The sequence below is a fragment of the Nycticebus coucang genome, chromosome 15 (assembly GCF_027406575.1).
Source record: "Nycticebus coucang isolate mNycCou1 chromosome 15, mNycCou1.pri, whole genome shotgun sequence".
Classification (NCBI taxonomy): Eukaryota; Metazoa; Chordata; class Mammalia; order Primates; family Lorisidae; genus Nycticebus; species Nycticebus coucang.
This window is the reverse complement of record NC_069794.1, coordinates 82,023,950-82,044,002: the sequence shown is the minus strand read 5'-3', so window position 1 is coordinate 82,044,002 and position 20,053 is coordinate 82,023,950. Positions and strand designations below refer to the sequence as shown.

Here is a 20,053-nt window from a genome sequence, read left to right as displayed (position 1 = left end):
GCTCTAGCACAGCGAGACAATAAATTTCTGTTGCTTATGCCACAGTCTAGCACCCCTAGCTCACCACTACCTCAAGAATTTTCTGGGTGCCCCTTTAAGGTGACGCTCCACAATGATTGCCTATATCCCACAAGTTCACGAGGCTTTGCAAATAAATAACTCCATAATCCCTACCCTATCTCACAAGGCACCAAGCCAGGATTAAGTGTTATCTCCAGGAAACCAATCACAACAATTTTATAGCAGCAGGGCTTTAACAAGAAGTACTGCATAAAAGTCCATCTGCAACGACACACCAGGGGTATTTACTAGCCCGCCAGAGACTTGCTTCACCGTAGCCAGGACAACGGTAGGCAGTGAGGAGGCATGTCCTGCCCACCTGGCTGGGGAAAACCAGCAGAGGGCTTGCCAAGCCGGTGGCTGCTCAGGCCACACATTAGGCTTCCCAGGTTCTGAGCTTGTAATAAAGAAACAGAAACGGCCATCACGTCAACACCCTGCCACCAGACATGTAGGTGGCAGGAAGCAGATGGCACATAAATTGTAGCCTCCAGCCAGGTTTAAAGCAGATCCACGTGGGGCCCTTTCTCCACTACGAGTCTTTCTCTTCCATGCCTCAGCTCAGGGACACTACTGTGGCTTTAATTTTATTCCTTTTTATTGTTCTTAGGTCCAATTCTGTAACTCCATTCATTTACTCACTCACTCAAATACTCATCCAACAGATAGTTCTACAGTGAGCTATCCAGATGCAAAAAATAATATAAAATGCTCTTTAGCTAAAACTCAATTAAAAATGTAAAGGAAATGCTGAACAACCCACTGAATGTGACCTAATTCCTTTTCCTTAGGAGTGCATGTAAATATAAATCTTCCAAATACCTGCCTCTGTTTTAAATTGGTTTCTGGGCTTTATACCCTGGATACATGGATAAGGCTTAAAGGGATGTTATATGTTTCAACTACAAAGTCGATCTTGGATCTACTATATATGAAACATTAATATAAACTGACACACCAAAGAAGGAATTATGAAATTTGTTTTTGTTAAGGGTGAAGTAAATAAGCTTTGGAGAATAAATTTTTTCAAAATGTACAAAGTTGAAGATAAATATCCCAATGACCCAGAAATTCCACTCCCATGAATCATCTTTGAGCAGCTCTCACATGCGTGTAGCAGGATATGAAGAGTGTTCACAGTGGCACAGTGTAAAAGGGTGAAAAAAATGGAAGCAACCCAAATGTCCAGTAAGAAGATGTATAAACTGAACTACTATACCACAATAAAAATTAAACAGCACTATATATATATCAATCCAGATGGATACTGTAGATGAACCCTACAGATACAATGCTGAAAAAAAAAGCAAGTTGCAAAAGAACTACATAAATCCATAGTGTGCAAAAAATACAAACATACATTATATATGATGCATATGTACCACACACATACATATCATGGGAAAGTGTAAAAGATTACATGAGAATGATAAACACCAGTCAGGGTAACAGTTAAAAGGTTTCAGCCGAGTTAGTAGAAATGCCTTATTTCTAAATCTAGGTAGTCGCATGGATTTTCATTATTTTAGTCTCTAACTTGTTATATGTTCAAATAATTTCAAAATAATTTTTTGAAAGAGCAGATCCATTTGTCAAGAGGTGAATTCTGCGCTCGCCACAGTAACTAACTCCTGCCACTTCCACCACCAGCTCAGTGAGGCACCCAGGGTTCTCCGGAAGACAACAGCTCTTCCATGCAGGCAAGACACTTCACAAGGAGAGAAAAAGTGCATTCTTCCCATTTCCTGGCTCATGCTCTGTGAGTTCTGGTCTGTCTATCTCTTTGTACCAGGGCTACCGAGGAACCATGCCAGCCCCTCCCTTTCTGGTGTACACGGCAACGCACGCTCCAGGTTTCATTCAGCAAACACCTTCTGCACCTGGAAGCACAGGGCTCTGGGATGCAAAGATGTGTGAGCACGGTCGCAGCACCCAGGGTCGGAGCTTCCATCAGTACAGAGCAGTGAGTGTACAGCCAGAGCGAGCACGGGCACTGCCGCAGCAGAGGAGGAGCAGCCAGCGCACGGACGGCGTCTGGGAGGACGTGTTCCCTGAGCTTTTCTACAGATGCAGACACAGAGGGTAGCGGATCAATGGGAGAGAATGACGCAGGGTTACCACAGAGTCCACAGCCTGCCTGACTCTGCAGCATCCCCCAGCATCTCTCCAGCCTGCCCAGAAAGTCTGCCAGGCATTTCTAAGAAAAGGATAGGGGTGAGTGACAAAGTCAGAGAGGGAAGCGGGGTTGGCCAGATTAAACTGTGGAGGACCCATGGGGCCTGGACTGCAAATTACTCACCTTCGATGGGGAAGGACCTCAGGAGCCAAGTGGGAAGGCAGGGGGCCTTTTTGGAGGAGGGGCTGGGGACCCTGTGTACTAAGAACAGGCCAAAAGGCGGGTGTAAAGAGCTTCCCACAGAGGGAGTAAAGGTTTGGGACAGAGTCAAGCGCAGGGTCTGGACAATATTAACAGCTAAGTGTGCCTGAGGGGCAGGATGCATGGGGCAGTTATCAAGGACAAGGCTAAAGGGAAAGGGGGCGCCCAGTGTCCACACCCCAGTTTATAACAAACCATGGAAGCCCATGACAGGCTGTTCAGGTTACCACAGTCAGCAGTTGAGGCTAAAAACGGCTCCTAGGTTTAAATTCCTGCTGCTGTTCATACCAGCACCAAGAAATACTTCTTGACACGCAGCCTAAGCTGCCCTTAGCTGGATCCCATTCTGGCTGAGCCCACACCCCAGAGCTTATCTTGGTGACTATCTTCTGCTGGTACCATCAACCTCCTGACTCTTAGGCTCCCACTGCCCAGGCAGCAGAGCTAAACAAGATGCTGCTGCTACTTCCTTACCATCTTGGTGGCACCTCTTTAAACTCACTGCACTTCGCCCTCAGCAAACACTGTCACAAGTCAAGATGGATTGACATTGTTTCTCCTCCAGGAATGTGCAATAAATAGGTCGCACACTAAGTGCCTGACAATAATGATCAGAGTGACAGGCGAGAAGGGGAAGATAAAGAAATTAGCCAAGGATACAGAAAGGACCGACGCGGCACTGAAGCCAGCAGCGCAGGGCAGCGAGCATCTGGGACGGCAGGAGAACCAAGGAGATAGCTGCGAAAGGGCGCCTGGAAGAGGAGTGATTCTTCTTTGAGAGTAAAACAAACCAAAGGCTCTCTTACTTCTTTAGCTGTTGAGCATCTATCACGGGCCAAGCACTGCAGTAAGTGTTAATCTTTCTGGCCAGATATGACCCAGAAGAATGGATTCCATCCTGCTGGTGTATGCATGCCTCTCGGGAAAAATCAATATGGTGATCTTCTGATACAAGGTGAATAACAAGCAGCCTTAGGATTTAAAGCTGAAGAATAAATATGCACACACAGACATGCATGAAGAGCCACTCAGATTGTGCTTTACTTGATGAGAATAATTGTGTGCTAGTGAATCTATGACTAGGCGGCAAGCCAGAAAGGGAAGAAACCCAGACAGGTGCGTGGGGCCTGTGGCCCACCCCTGATACTATGAGCCTGTGGTCTCGGCTCGCTGACGGTACTGGTACTGCTGTGATTGTACAAGCTCTTTAGCAGCCTTCTGGTCCTGTATTCCCACGTGAAGACTGTGACAAACAAGCTCCCTGGGCCTTTTTCAGATGAAGTGACACCAAGTTAGGCAGATAGGTCACTACGGAAGTTTTGAGACAGACTGTGCTCCTGGCCCTTTACTTCACTTCTAAGAAGCACAGTTGACAGCATCCTTTCTGATTCACCCCTGCAAATTTCAACTCACTGGGCTTATCAGTGTCACTGGGAGGGCTCCATTTGTTTCTATGCACAGATTTTACGTTTCTTGATTTTTGTGTATCATAAAACTTTCGTAACGACCCACAAATCACTTGACTTGCCATTTGCACTTGCAAGAATGTAGATTTATTGTCCAAGGTAGTTTCAAGCCCATGTTCCAGACTCGGGTCATTAATTCAGTAAACAACCAGAGATTCAGCAGCTTCCACAAAATGAACATACAAAATGCCCAAAGCCACCAGGATTGGCAGCAGAGAGAAAATCTCCACATAAAAAGGAGTACCTGAACCATACAGGGTGCTGTAATACAGAGAAGAAAAGGCAATAAATGATGTCCTTTAATGCAGGTGCTCTCAGAGCCTGCAGCCCCACCCACACCCCCATGTGCCCCTCTGGGCCCCTCTCCCTTCCACCTGGATTGGGGGGTGGGGATGGTTCTTGCACTTCTGCACGCCTCGGAACATAGGCCCAGGAAGAGAAGGCCTAGAAGGGAACATTTGCTTTCCTCTTCCCTCTTGTGCAGAGTTCACCCTGCAGGTCTCCAAGGCCTAGCCTGGGATGAGGACATTGACAGAGTTCACATCCTTTGGGGAGTGACCCACCCCTACCCACAGAGGTGTGGCCTTACTCTCCCCCTCAACACACTGGGCATGCTTCCTACAAATTATTTTTAGAAGACACATCGCTAAAGATGCTTACAATATACATTGGGAGAAGGGGTGTTAAAAAAGAGTACAAATAAGGGTGTGAACGGGCTGAGATAGAAATAGGAGGGGGTTGCAGCCTCCAGGCCATGGTCCTTGGATAAGTTGGGCAGATGTGACTGGGGAGAACTGACTCCCAAAAGGCAAGTAGGAGCCTGCAAGTTAATAAGTGGAGAGCTGGCTCTAGGAAGGGGACAGCCCGAGCAAGGGCCACAGCTTGTCCTTTTCTCCCTTCAGTGTGGGCTCCTAATCACAGGGACAATGCTTCTCCATCTCTGTACTCCCCTCAGCACCTGGAATGGTGCTTTACCCTCCTGGAAGCTCAGTGCATGATGGTTGAGGGAATTCAATCAACATATTAGCTGCTATTTCCAATATATATATATATATATATATCACGCACCAATATGCCAATCTGAACAGTGTTCTCCCCCAGTCTTCATAGGGCAAACACTGGGCTGGGCCAAAGACAGAATATTTAGATAATAATATTTGTCCCATAAATAAAATCAAAAAGAAAAAAATCACTTCACTAAAATATAATTTATATAAAACATACCTGAGTGCATATTTTTAGGTTAAAAAATAAATTGGTACTTACCTATGTCATTTTTCCTTGATATATCACTCTGATTGTCCAAATCCTGTATCTCAAATGAAAGAGAAAAAGATAAATCTCATCACATAACAAAGCTGGCAATACACTGAATAAACAGACACGGTACGAATAACACTTGAAGGGAAGTCGTGAAGACGGGAGCTTAGAAATCTCTGCTCAAGAAGTGAGACCAAAACTAAGGGGGACAAAGCAGCAACAGTGGACTTGGACATCACGCCAGGTCTCTTAGATGGGGCTGTTTACTTCTCACGTGACCGTGGGCAGGACACTTAGCTGAGCTGAAGCTCTTTCCTCCTGTGTAAAGCAAAGTGAATGTGTAACTGGTTGATAAAGTGCTTGGAAAGGTTCATTTTAAAAACCTCACAAACTGTAAAGCATCACAAACATTATCAGAGAGAGCCTCAGTTCTGGCAGGTGCTCCTCATGAAGAAGAGCTCTGCTAATTACTGTACTTAATAATTAGAGGGGATCATGAGTGCTATTCTCAAGAATGTTACCATGATGTCCTCTCCTACCTGAGAAGCAGCCCAAAGGGCCTTGGAGGGGTCACCAGAATTCATGAGCCCAGAACAGACACCCCAGTGCTGGAGAGCTCCAGACATGGAAATCTGGACGTGGGCACGGAAATACCTCACCCTGACTCTGTGTAATTCAAGAGAGGAACTCTCAAAGGATTTGTTTGGGAAAGTGCAAAGCGTCGGCAGCTAAGTCTGCCACTTTCATTGTCTTCTCTACAGTCTAAGAAGGAATTTTCTCCCTAATTGCCCTTTTCTGCTATCAACAGCCATATGCTGCAAATATCCTTCAATTTCCTTCACAGACAGCGACAAGAAATGCGGTTGTGAGCCATTACCAACAAAACTGGGAGCAGCTTAAAAGCCAAGAGCCGCACCCATGAAGAAATGCAGCCTCTAAAAACACCAAAGGCACCGTGACAACAGCCAGGGAGGAGAGAGGGCTAAACACAGGGAGGCGCCTACCTTCAGCAGTGCACTGTGAAATTATCTTTGTCTCATGAGTAGAAACGCCACTGAGTGGAGAAGAACCCAAAGTTACACGCTGATTTGTCAGCTCTCAGGATCAAGTAATACCTCACTTAATCCTGATAAAACATATAGCTTTGGGGGCCAGACGTGGTAGTTCATGCCTATAATCCTAGCACTTTGGGATGCCAAGGCAGGTGGACGGCTTGAGCTCAGGAGTTTGAGACCAACCAGACAAAGAGCGAGACCCCGTCTCAATAAAAAATAAAACATTTGCCAGCCGTTGTAGCACATGCCTGTAGTCCCTGCTACTTGAAGACTGAGGCAAGAGGATGACTTGAGCCCAAGAGTTTGAGGTTGGTGTGAGCTGTGACACCACAGCACTCTAGCCTGGCAACAGTGAGACTCAAAAAAAAAAAAAAATTATCTATCTATCTAATCTATCTATCTATCCATCCAGCCTCTGGGAGAACCCACTAAAAGACTGGAAAGATAGCCCACTTCTCTGAATGTACTGAACCAAAGACAGGTCATCACCACAAGTTGTTGGTGCCGTCCACTCTGACCAGGAGGACAAGCAGGACAACCTCCTGTCAGGGAAGGAGCTGGCTTCGGAAGTGCCAGCAAGTGCCACTCGGCTGCCACTGTCAACCTGCTGCCTGCCCGAGGCCACACTGCCTCCTCCCTTTGGAGGCCACAGCTTTGGTTGGCAGATGAGACTCACGGAAAAATAGAATTTTTAGAGCTAAAAATAGCCTTGGAGATGATTCAATCCAACAGTCCCCTTTCACAAGGGAGACAACAGAGGCTCAGACAAGATAAAGGATTTTCCTAAGGCCCAGCAGTTCGTCCAGCCATAGGCCCAGGACTAAATCCCAGGTCTTCCCACTTTTTTCTAGTGCTCCCTCTTCACATCACTGTGACAGTGTGTTCCCAGCCTTCCTGCTGAGATGCTCTCCAGGAAGAACGTGTCATTAGATGGGAACATATTTTGAGAGAAAGCTGAAAGTAATACCGACAACAAAAGTCACCTTTTTCAACAAGTTGAAAAATGAAAAATCTCCAGTACGCTGTCGTTTCAGACTGAGCAACTTAAACAATCTGCAACACCAACTGGACTCTCTACTAGATAGACATATTTGTGAAATTAAAAAAAAAAAAAAAACCCAACACACATTACACATCTTCCTATTTGTTATCACACAGTGCAGTTCGGACCGGCTGACACAATAGCCAGGAAATGATCAGCCATTTTAAAAGGCTCGGTTTGTAAACTGTAAAAATAAAATATCCAAGGAAGAATTGAATTAGGTGAATTGAGACGGAACCAAAATAGTCTTGACAAATTTTCCCCTTTGAGAAAGAAAATTAGACCAAATGAATGAACTAACAGGATACTTAAAATTCTGTCTTGAGCTTCCCTCATGAAAAGACAGTCCTTCCAAAGAAGACGCATGGTTTATTTTATGATTTCTGCTGCCACATGTTTCTTATCCTGTCAATATAAATCAGAATGTGCTGATTTTATAAGGTTTTATAAGTCAGCTGAATTGCTACTCAGATATGAAAGAGATTTGTTATTGAAGCATCTACCCCCATAGATGGTTCCTAGTTTCCCTCTAACAGAAATTTCATTTTTTAAACCGTAATGAATTGAAACACTTGCGATCCATATATATAATGCTTAGTTTTTAAGTTCTTCATTAAAAGATATAACATCATTGAAAGAATCTGATATGAACTCTTTTAAGAGGAAAGAGGAATACGATGGAATCTCCAACCCAATCATCATGACTCTTCACCATCACCCCCTAGATCCGTGATTTTCCACTGGTGTGCCACCGAAATTTTAAAAGAACATTAATTAAATTACTTTCAAAAGAAGTTCAAAGCACAGTAAGTTTTCTTTTTTTACTTTTTTCTTTTGATCAACATAATTTAAACGTGCTGTGGAAATTTAACTATAGGTTCAAGTGTGCCGTGAGATTAAAAAAAGGTTGAGAAACACTGTTCTAGACTCTGAATAAAAGAAACACAATGCACTCGTCAGCACACTCAGCTGCAAGTCTGAGGCTCGTGCTCTAATTCTGCCAGTACCACTTATTAGCTCAGGCCTCAGTTTCCACAGTAATAGGAATAATAACTACAAGGCCCACTTCACAGGGTTGGGTTGTAAGTTGAATGAGGTAACAAAATACTGCACATAGCCTGTCCTCAGAGCAAACGCTCAGTAATCACGGGCTGTTACTCCTTTTACCACCACAGTCATCAACTACTGCTTCATATGAAGTCAACTATCACCATAAAAGAAATTCAACTGATAAAAAGTGAAAGAGCAGATCGAGGGTTCTTCTTTTTATTTTGATTTGTGGCTTATGTAACCTCTGGAAAGTTTGCATATGACATTTCCTGTTGTCCTATCAGATAAACTTTTAAATGGGACCTGGCACAGTTCTCAGTTGTAAACACACACACACTCTCTCTCTCTCTCCATCTTTAAAACAGCTCTTTGAGGTAGGTCCTATTCATCCCACCTTACAGATGGGGAAGCTGAGGCACAGTAAGGCTCACTGAGTCCCCAGATGGTCACCGGTGAGGAGATGAACTGCAGTACTTTGGCTCCAACGACCAGCACTAACCCTACATCACATGGGCCCCACGTCACAAGCCATTGTGGGATTTAAGACCAGACAAAACTTCAGGCTGAAGACTGGTACCTGGCAATGGCAGAGGAAGGACAACCCGGAGGGGCAGGCTCCCCTGAAAGCCAACGGTTACCTGGGCAATTAGGCCCAGACAGCAGCACGCCAGGGCACCAGGAGCAGAGGAATGACGACAAGCCAAACCTGAGGCTAATCATTAAGCTTGGAAGTTTGGGGGAGAAACCAGCCCCAAGAAGGTCTGTGCTGCGTTTAACACACAGCCCTGCCTGGGGCCCCTGACTAAACCCAGCAGGGTGGGGAAGTGGGCAAAGGGTGGTTATCTCAGCCAAACAACAGCAGGCCAGGTCCCAGTCAAAATAAACGAACAAGAGCCTTCAATACCATCTCCTGGTTCATCTACAGACTCTGGACAACTTTGGATACACTGACTCTTCTCCATCTTCCAGTCTCAGTCCACTGCACAGCAGACATTGCTGCCTCTCAGCAAAGCTGTGCAGCCTACTAACAGAAGTAGTGAATGAACTAATTCAAGTGTTTTACTCAGTATCTTTTCATGAAAACTGACACTGAGCGATGACTCACCTTACCTACCTCTATTTATATTTACATATGTATTTAAAGCAAAGGATGCAGTTCTCATACATGAAAATATGCACTACAATGTCTAAATTTATTAAACCAAAAGTTAATTCCCTTGTAATTAGCACTTTAAATCCATCACGAATGATGCTCACTATTGCCAAACACACCCACTGCAAAGCACAGGGTTGAATGATATAAAACAGTACAGTGTGAAAAATTTAAGAATTGAGAAAACTTAGATTCTAACTTTATGTTTTAGTAAGCATGTGATCTTGATCAAATCACTTAACTTCTCTGAGGCTAAATTTTCTCTATTGCAAATGGGAATACCTGCTTAGCCATAATGGGATCACTGAGAAGATCAAATTAAATAAAATGCATGAAAGTGCTTTATTAACCATAAAAGGTCTTAAGATCATAAGAAATTATTATTATCACTATCCCTATGTAGGACTCCTTTAGTATAGTTAGAACAGATGACACTCTATTGATAAAAGAAATGTTCTATTAAAAATAAAAAGCTCCTTCTATCATAGTCCAATAAACAGCAGGGTGCTGGTGATAAACATACCAATTTGAGCACTTACTGACAATTAGGCAGGCTTCCTTTTCTGTATATATTCTTATACAAAATATACTCATTTCTTCAGAGAAATTATGTGTTTGTGTATATGCACTGTTAAGCATCTATTTATCCAAAGGGCATTATGCTTATGAATTAAAATAAATACAGAGATCTTATGGTGTAGCAGGAAATATTAGTAAGCTCTCAGCTGATATTGTAATTTTCTATTGCTGTATAATAAACAATGCCCATTTTTTAGCACTAAGTTCCATAAATCAGGAAAAAAAAATGCTCTTACACCAACTGTGGGGTAAAAAATAGTCAACTGAGTTTTAATTAATATAAAAACAACTGATATTTTAAAATACTGTTTCTCCAAAAGAGAAATCAGATGCTAAACTGAGGTAGTGCAAAGCCCAAAGGAGGTTCCTGAATGAACCAAAGATGAAGCAGCAGCTGTTCTGAGACCTGAACAGCTGGTCTTTCTGTCCATTGGTCCGCAGGCCTAGGTGTCTCGTTCTGACTGCACAAGGAGTCTGGTGGCCCAGTCCCCAGCATGCCCTCTTGCACAGCACCGCCTGCAAGGTGACAGTAACCAGGTGCTTGTGTCCTCTGTGAGATGCGAAATCCTTTCACAGACTCAGAAAATGAAGCCTGAGATTAGGAAACAATAAGACTGGGGGAAACTACGGTATCCAAGCATGACTGCTAAAATGGCTAGTCCTTTTTTCTTAAAAGGACTTTAAACCTAGTGGATCTTGGCCTGTAATCCTAGCACTGGGAGGCTGAGGCAGGTGGATCACTTTGAGCTGCAGTGTTCAAGGCCAGCCTGAGCAAGACACCATCTCTCCTAAAACAGAAAAACTAGCCAGATACTTGTGGCGGGTGCCTATAGTCCCAGCTACTTGGAGGGTTGAGGCAAGAGGATGGTTTGAGCACAGAAGTTTGAGGTTGCTATGAGCTATGACACCTCAGCACTCTACCTGGGGCAACAGGGGGAGCCTCTGTCTCAAAAAAAAAAAAAAATCCTAGTGGCTCTGCCTCAAGGAATTTCCGTTTAAACAAGTCTACCTACAAGTAGGTGTTAGGACTTCAAACCATATGTTGACCAATGTTACATTAATTCATATGACAAAAGAAATAAAAAGAACATGGTAACATCTGAAGAATGAAATCACTGCAGTTCCCATTCAAGAAAACACAAACAAATCCCAGCAGAGAGGCGGAGATCTCACCACTAGAATTAGTACCTGAGACTGCTTGACCTCTTTCTTTGTATCTTCAGAAACCGAAGCAAAACCTGGGGGGAAAAAAATACATTTTCACATTAAAATTAGCCATTCAGCTTCATTCTCACATCCAACAGTTTTTCTTATGAGGAAAGAAATACGCTTTAATAGGATGTATTTTGCTCATGTTAAAGTAGCTGCATTGCTGCAAACTAGTATTACTGGCTTTCTTCATCTCAGACCTAAAATGATTCCTCAACCTAAAGCCAACATGCTTAGGCTACCAAGCAAAAGAAATCAGACCTCAAACAAATTAAGATCTATGTAACATTTGTGTCTATAGACACAAGCTACAAAACAGATGTACACAAAATACTACTTCTTAGAAACCTTAATTTTGGTGCCTTTTTAAGCAAAGGAGAATTCCTGAGGCTCCAGAGGGAAGAAGTACAAATTCCCACCCTCACAATCACTGCCAGAGCCTGGCAGGCAGCAGAGCTAAATTTGGAGCGAGTTTTTTCTTAGGGGCTTGTGGGGTTAGCAGCGTGGTGCAGATACTGCTACCAGCAAACAGAGAATCCTACTAAATCCTAACAGAACCTACCAAGGCAATGAGACCAGGAGAACGGGGGAGAGATTAAAATCATTCCCTACCTAGAATGATTTAATAAGTTTTCAGTCAGAGGCCATAATAGACAAAGATAGCCCTAGAGATACATGTAAGGTCTGCAATAAAAACAATTATAGCAACATGATAGTAACACTTAGAAAATACAAAGAAAAATGATAAGCTAAACATTTAGCTTAATAGAACAAAAAATAATACCTTAACTTTACATGGCATTTTACCTGAAAAGGGAAGAGGAAAGCATTGCATAGAGTTTGCTTTCTCCAGTTGGCATTCTCAGAAAAAAATGGCAATGCCACACTGCAGTGATGTACTAAAAAGGTCAGGGAGGTGACAGCACGGAGCAATTACAGGTGCCAGTGGCAAGGCTGGCTGGGTGGCTGGGGAGACCCGAGTCAGATGCAGGAGACAACTTCACCTATTTGGATCCCTTCTAATTCCCTTCCCATCTCCACCCCCAGACATCCACTGCCTCAAATTCTCCATTAACATTTGCTCAAAGGAAATAATCTAAAACATTTTCACACTAAGAACCAAATGACTAACATAGTTTAATCGTTTCCATTTCCAGAATGACATTTTGAAAGGCAGGGTGAAACTGAAATGTAATCCAGGCGAACCTCTACGTGAGGAATTTAGATAACAGCAGATAGAAATGGCCTGCCTGAGATCATCTCATATAAAACAGTAAATCCCCAACTGCACACCCTCCTGAGCCACCTCACTCTGCTTCACTATCCTCCAGAGCACTGACCACCAGCTGCCACCAGATATGTTTAAATTCCTTTGTTACATATGTATCAGTTTGTGGTAAGTTCCAGAGGGCAAGAATGTAGTTTTATTTATTTACCCCCACACCAAGAGCACAGGAGGCACACAGGGCAGCTCAATAAATACTGAATGAATGAATGAAGGAAGGAATGAAGGAATGAATGCAAGTCTTCACTATGGCCCTGGGGTCATGCCACTTAAGAGTTACCTGCTTCTCCTGGTAGACAGCATCAACCCAGAAGAAGGAAGAAGTTAAATGTCCTCTATTTATTTATTTTGAGACAGTCTCAAGCTGTCACCCTGGGCAGAGTGCCCTGGCATCACAGCTCACAGCAACCTCAAACTCTTGGGCTTAAGTGATTCTTTTGCCTCATCTTCCCAAGTAGCTGGGACTACAGGTGCCCGCCACAACGACCAGCTATTTTTTGGTTGTAGTTGTCATTGTTGTTTGGCAGCCCCAGTCTGGATTCAAACCCTCCAGCTCCCATGTATGTGGCTGATGCCCCAGCTGCTGAGCTATGGGAGCCAAGCCCCCTAATTTATTTTTACCAGCATCTAATCCATTTTCTTACTTTTTACACACACACACACATACACACACAAGAAAAGCCAATTCCAAATCATGCATCAAGTACTAAGAAGAAAGGAGAGATTTAACACCAAATGCCATTTAAATTCTGCTTCCAGTACTTAAATTTTTTGTTTTGTTTTTTATTTTGTTTGCCTCCAAGCTAATCTGCACATTTAAAAACCTCAAGAAGATATCAAAAATAGAATTATTTAATGGATATCACGGAGGGAGGTTGCAACATGTTAATATAGCTTAGCACTACAGTTCCAGAAAACAGAGCATTCTGAGAACTTGCAGGATATAAAAACTGTGATCAAACTAACATACGACTTCAATTCAAAAATCCATCTCCCCACCCCAATCAATTCCTAATTCCAAACACTGTCAAAGACCTACAGGTTAGAATTTCCTGTTTTGTCCAATAAAATAACTCTCCATTTAGCAGATTCAGCAACATCATCTAATAACCAGAACTTACTTTTTTACCTCACTTTTCTGCAAGGCCAGATGACTCTATGACAATCAAGTATATGTGAACACACAAGGCACCCAGCCTTCAGAATACAGACTAAAGTGAAGGAGAGATGTCTTTATTTGGTGCCGGTCCTGAAAATTAGTAATGCATTATCTTTCATAAGTAAGCAGCTAATACATGAAAATGTATCTGTTTAAAGTAGGAATTCCATGGAGGGAAGATACTGCTAATAAATCAAATAAGTCCTCAAACCCTGCTTATCAGAATCAAGACACCATTCCTTTATTCAGACAAGGCTTAAATGAGCTCAAGTTAAACTAAATTCTAGTTGTATCCCCAAACACACAGACCTGGAGTTAAAATATCCTTAAAAAAAAAAAAAAAAAAAAGAGCTGTCATTTCTCCCCATCATATCGCTATGAAATTAAAAACTCCGTTTCCGGGTGGCGCCTGTGGCTCAAGGAGTAGGGCGCCAGTCCCATATGCCGGAGCTGGTGGGTTCAAACCCAGCCCCGGCCAAAAACCACAAAAAAAAAAAACAAACTCCTTTTCCCCATGACAGATATAAATTATATAACGTTTAAGCAATGACGTAAGAAATGCGGCAGAGATACTTTCAATCCTAACAGCAAATCACAAGGCAAGATAATCTTCATTAGATGAACACTAAAAAGAAAAGTGCCAATTGGTTTCATATGTACATTTCCATAATCTAAGCAAAATAAAAGAACCATTAAGTAACCAAATGTATTTTGAAGGCACAGAATATGCTATACCACTAATAAATCCAATCTTGAAATAATGAATCATTTATAGAAGCTCTCCCAACAAAATCCTGGCTTCTTAGAAATAAAGGCGCTATGGTGCACACAGGAAGAAAAAGTGAGACAAACCAGCAAGGGAGGTAAAAAACTGCCTGTCACCTTCACCAAGTCTAACAAGAGCGCCCCCTGCTAATTTAACACTACGGGCCTGGGCTGGTGAATGCGAGGAGGGAGGGAGGGACAGACCCCCTTCAACTCCCAACCACAGGTGCACAGAGGGCTGGTCACCTGGACCTCGATGTTTGCTATTAACTTGCACACTAATTTCCAGATTCAGCAGGGGAAAATATTCTTGAAAACTCGGCCTTAGTACACTAATGTACCACTGGAGAAGTACTTGAAGGAAAATCATGCTTTTCTGTACCAAACTGTTGTTTAAAAGTAATTTTCCTTTTTTTATTTTCAACATGAATTCTGGTGAATGGCAACAGAGAACTATATTTAAAGTGCAAATCAGGGCAGGCAATAGAAAGCGGACCTTTTTTGTGATAACTTTAAATAATTCAAGCCAACAAATGTGTTAGCACACCTATATGGGGAGATAAATCAAGAATTTTACAACTAACCTGGGACTAAGATTTCTAGGCCAGCCTAAGCCCCAGGGTGTGAGAAAACTGGCCCATAATTAATTGCACTGCATTTGAGCAACAGCTAATTAACAATCTTTCCCTGCTCCAGTGAGGGAGCAAGGGACCCCACTCCCAGGCAGGAATGACGGCTGTACCTCTTCCTAACTCCTAACTTGACTTTGTTCCTCTTCTCCTGATTCATCTTCCCAAACTCTCTCAGAAACATCTATCACAGAAACCACACAAAATACAAAAAAACAAGAAACCCACTAAGGTGCAAATCATCCCACCTCTGAGGGTACAGCAGGGTGTGTGAGCCCAACATGGAGCGTTTAGCACTGCAATAGCTGGGGACACTGGTGGCCGCAGTGACACTGTCAGTCTGGGCAGTGTCTAGGCACCCGTGCCCGCCCACAAGCCAGGAGGGAGAGGATAAAATCTGGTGCCTGTGGCTCTGCCCCCAAGCCACAGCTCATAGGGACATCTCCTGGAAGCCACGCAGCTCAGGCTCCTGTTCCTCCCACTACGCTGGGAGGGGAGGTCTTTGGGGCCTCACTTTCTGTCCTGTGACCTACTTACAAAACATGTCCCCATCACGGCAGCTCCAATCATGCACAGCTCCCTCTCCCTGGAGCTCTCCAGGATAATCCTAGGTCCTGGATGCCTCAGGCCACACAGCCCACAGCCAGTTTACAGGTTTCCCAGTGGCTGCTTTGAAGAAGATCCATGGCAACGGAGGGGACAGAAGACAGAAACAAACACACCCACGGTGGCGACAGGGGTAGGGTTTGCCCCTCCTTCATCCTCCTCACACACACCAACTGTCCCCACAGGGGCAGACACACTGGGGAACATGTCTCCCACTATGCCGCACCTGCCACACCACAGGACAGAGAACCTGCTCCTCACATGGGGGCTGAGATGCCTGGGGAGGGGATCCCTGAGAAGAGTGACAGGCAGGGACCCTGAGTGGAGGAGGGACAGGGCAAGGATTCCTGATAGGGTGAATGACAGGGCAGGGACCCCTGAGGAAGAAGGTGACAGAGCAGGACCCTCTAAGGGATAGAGCAAGAGGTCAGGGGCCCCTGAGGAGCAGTGACAGGCGAGAGAAGAGGGTGTGGGTGGCAGGAGGCATATCATGAAAGAGGCTGGTGTTGGGGAGTCTGTTTCTTTCTAAGGACCAGGAATAGGTGATTCAGGCGTTTAAGGAGGGAACACCATCCTGAAATGAATGGTGAAAAAAAGCTTTCTGGAAATTGGGTGCGAAGTGGCTGTGGGGGAACAAGAAAAGACTAAAACAGCCAGGCAGAGCAGGAGCCTGGGAGGTGGGGCTGGGACAGCCTGGGGCAGTTCCCAGGAAAGACCAGTAGGCGGGGGTGGCAGTGACACAGCAGAGAATAAAGGAGGTGGCAGCTGTAGGGGGTTACTTCAATTTGACTCCAATATCCTGAGGATGTTCCAGGGGAAACATCCCACAGCAAGCTGAGAATTAGAGGGTATCTGGGGTTAGGGATCCCCCATTGCTCCAGTCCCATAGGTGCCAGGACATTAACAAAGTGACTCAGGCAGCAGAGAGCAGTGGTGAAGGGGGGAGGCCCGGCCACCTACCACAGCATGGCAGGAGCCCGGAGACTCCTCTGAAAACACAACCTGCTCACACTTGATCTTGCTCCATCTACAACACATCCCCTGCTACACCGTACATGTCAAAAGGAAAATGGAATTTGGAATACAGGTTCTTCTCTGCTTGGCAACAAAATCTGGAAGACCAATATATTTTATGGACCAGAGGACAAATGTATTTACAGGAAGGGCAGTAAACTGGAAAATATGAACAGGAAATAACCATATACACTTAGGAGAAAAAGATCATTTCCTTCTTTGATTCACATCCCCTTTAAACAATCCCTCAAGACACGAAAACCAGAAAATTCCAACCGAAACAGAGTTTGGGAATAAGATTCAAACCCACCCTTTGCAAGCATATTCCACAGCCTGAGTCAGGAAGGGTCAGAAAACTCCTTGGTCACACAATCTAGTCCAGGATACCCAAAGAGGAACACAGAGCAAGTATCCAAAGACACACACACACACACACACACACACACACACACACACCATACTCTGTACAGTTCCTTTAACTTGCAAGTATACTATGAACAAATAACTGTCAGGCTTCATTTATAACAATACAACTTCCAATTAATGTAGGATAGAGCATAGGGTTAAAAGTGCTAGGTACTAAAAACAAAGTAATTTGAGCAATGACTGCAATCACTGGTAGCAATCACTGCTAGCCCTGAGCACCACAGTACTCCCTACACACAGCATACTGTCCCAAGCCTAAGTCATACTTAGCAGCCACAAAGAAAAGGCGCGAGAGAAGTAAGTGCAGTAACAGAATGTGCTATGAGTTCAATCACGGAGTCAAACTCCTTGTTTTGTAACCTTTACTCTCTTTGAAGCTTGCCACTCTCCTGTGTTTTCTTATGCCTAAAACTGCAATAAAAGTCTGTGAGGATCGTTAAGAGGGGCCACACCCTTGCCTTTCTGTCCTTGAGGTACTGGCCTCCCCAGGACCCTTCAGTTCAATGCAAAATGGACTGAGTAAGTATGATTATTTTATGTCAAGTCACACCAACAAATTAACTTTTGGGTATCTTAACTATTACAAAAAGTCGATCTTCCTGGGCGGCACCTGTGGCTCAGTCGGTAAGGCGCCGGCCCCATATACCGAGGGTAGCGGGTACAAACCTGGCCCCGGCTGAATTGCAACCAAAAAAATAGCCGGTGTTGTGGCGGGTGCCTGTAGTCCCAGCTACTCGGGAGACTGAAGCAAGACAATCACTTAAGCCCAGGAGTTGGAGGTTGCTGTGAGCTGTGTGATGCCACGGCACTCTACCGAGGGCCATAAAGTGAGACTCTGTCTCTACAAAAAAAAAGTCCATCTTCCCCTATCAGCACCACTCAATCCATGGTATACACAATCTGAGATGCCCGGAGCCTTCAGGAACTTCCTTATATATATTCAAAAAACCTTTGCTCAAGCAGTTTGCTGTTCTAATTTTTGTTTGTTCGTTTTTTCTTTTTTTATTATTAAATCAAAGCTGTGTACATTAATGTGATCATGGGGCAGCATACACTGGTTTTATAGACCATTTGACACATTTCAGTCACACTGGTTAACATAGCCTTCCTGGCATTTTCTTAGTAATTAAGACATTTACATTCTACATTTACTAAGTTTCACATATACCCTTGTAAGATGCACTGCAGCTGTAATCCCACTAATCACCCTCCCTCCGCCCACCTCTCCACTCCCTCCCCTCCCCTCCCTCCCCCTTCCTCCTATTCTTAGGTTATAACTGGGTTATAGCTTTCATATGAAAGGCATAAATTAGTTTCATAGTAGGGCTGAGTACATTGGATACCTTTTCTTCCATTCTTGAGATACTTTACTAAGAAGAATTGTTCCAGCTCCATCCATGTAAACATGAAAGAGGTAAAGTCTCCATCTTTCTTTAAGGCTGTGTAATATTCCATGGTGTACATATACCACAATTTATTATGGTATATGGGCACCATTACCCATTCATGGATTGATGGGCACTTGGGCTTTTTCCATGACTTAGCAATTATGAATTGGGCTGCAATAAACATTCTGGTACAAATATCTTTGTTATAATGTGATTTTTGATCATCTGGGTATATACCAAGTAGAGGAATTATTGGATTGAATGGCAGATCTATTTTTAGATCTCTAAATGTTCTCCAAACATCTTTCCAAAAGGAATGTATTAATTTGCATTCCCACCAGCAGTGCAGAAGTGCTCCCTTTTCTCCACATCCATGCCAACATCTCTGATCTTGGGATTTTGTGATATGGGCTAATCTTACTGGAGTTAGATGATATCTCAAAGTAGTTTTGATTTGCATTTCTCTGATGATTAAAGATGATGAGCATTTTTTCATATGTCTGTAGGCCGTGCGCCTGTCTTCTTCAGAGAAGTTTCTCTTCAAGTCCCTTGCCCAGCCTGCAATGGGATCACTTGTTCCGTTCTTGCTTATACGTTTGAGTTCTCTGTGGATTCTGGTAATTAAACCTTTGTCAGAGATATAACCTGAAAATATCTTCTCCCATTCTGAGGGCTGTTTGCTTGCTTTACTTACCGTGTTCTTGCCTGTGCAGAAGCTTTTTAGTTTGATCAGGTCCCAGTAGTGTATTTTTGAAGCTGCTTCAATTGCCTGGGGGGTCCTCCTCATAAAATACTCACCCAGACCGATTTCTTCAAGGGTTTTCCCTGCACTCTTTTCTAGTATTTTTACACTTTCATGTCTTAAGTTTAAATCTTTAATCCAGTGAGAGTCTATGTTAGTTAATGGTGAAAGGTGTGGGTCCAGTTTTCAGTCTTCTACAGGTTGCCAGCCAGTTCACCCAGCACCATTTGTGAAATAGGGAATCTTTTCCCCACTGAATGTTTTCAATTGGCTTGTCAAAGATCAAATAACGGAAAGTAGCTGGATTCATTTCTTGGTTCTCTATTCTGTTCCAGACATCTACTTCTCTGTTTTTGTGCCAATACCATGCTGTTTTGATCACTATCGATTTGTAGTATAGTCTGAGGTCTGGTAGTGTGATTCCTCCTGCTTTGTTTTTATTTCTGAGTAATGTCTTGGCTATTCGAGTTTTTTTTCTGATTCCATATAAAACAAAGTATTGTTTTTTCAAGATCTTTAAAGTATGACAGTGGAGCTTTAATAGGGACTGTGTTAAAATTTTATATTGCTTTGGGTAGTATGGACATTTTAACCATGTTGATTCTTCCCAGCCATGAGCATGGTATGTTTTTCTATTTGTTAACATTTTCAGCTATTTCATTTTTTAGAGTTTCATAGTTCTCTCTATAAAGATCTTTCGCATCCTTTGTTAAGATAAACTCCCAAATATTTCATCTTCTTTGGCACTACTGTAAATAGAGTCCTTAACTGTTTTTTCAGCTTGACTA

The 20,053-nt window shown here is 43.4% G+C and overlaps 1 protein-coding gene across 2 annotated transcripts in view; it reads right to left on the bottom strand.

Annotated features, from left to right (window-relative positions):
* B3GLCT (beta 3-glucosyltransferase) overlaps nucleotides 1-20,053 on the bottom strand; it is a 130,374-nt gene that overhangs the window by 98,214 nt on the left and 12,107 nt on the right. Inside the window, exons 2-3 of one of the 2 annotated variants that reach the window (XM_053563856.1) lie at nucleotides 11,231-11,280; nucleotides 5,170-5,218 (exon numbers count right to left, since the gene is read on the bottom strand). In XM_053563856.1, coding sequence (XP_053419831.1) covers nucleotides 5,170-5,218; nucleotides 11,231-11,280 — 99 coding nt within the window. The remainder of the gene's footprint in view (nucleotides 1-5,169; nucleotides 5,219-11,230; nucleotides 11,281-20,053) is intronic. The other variant, XM_053563857.1, reaches the window with a different exon arrangement.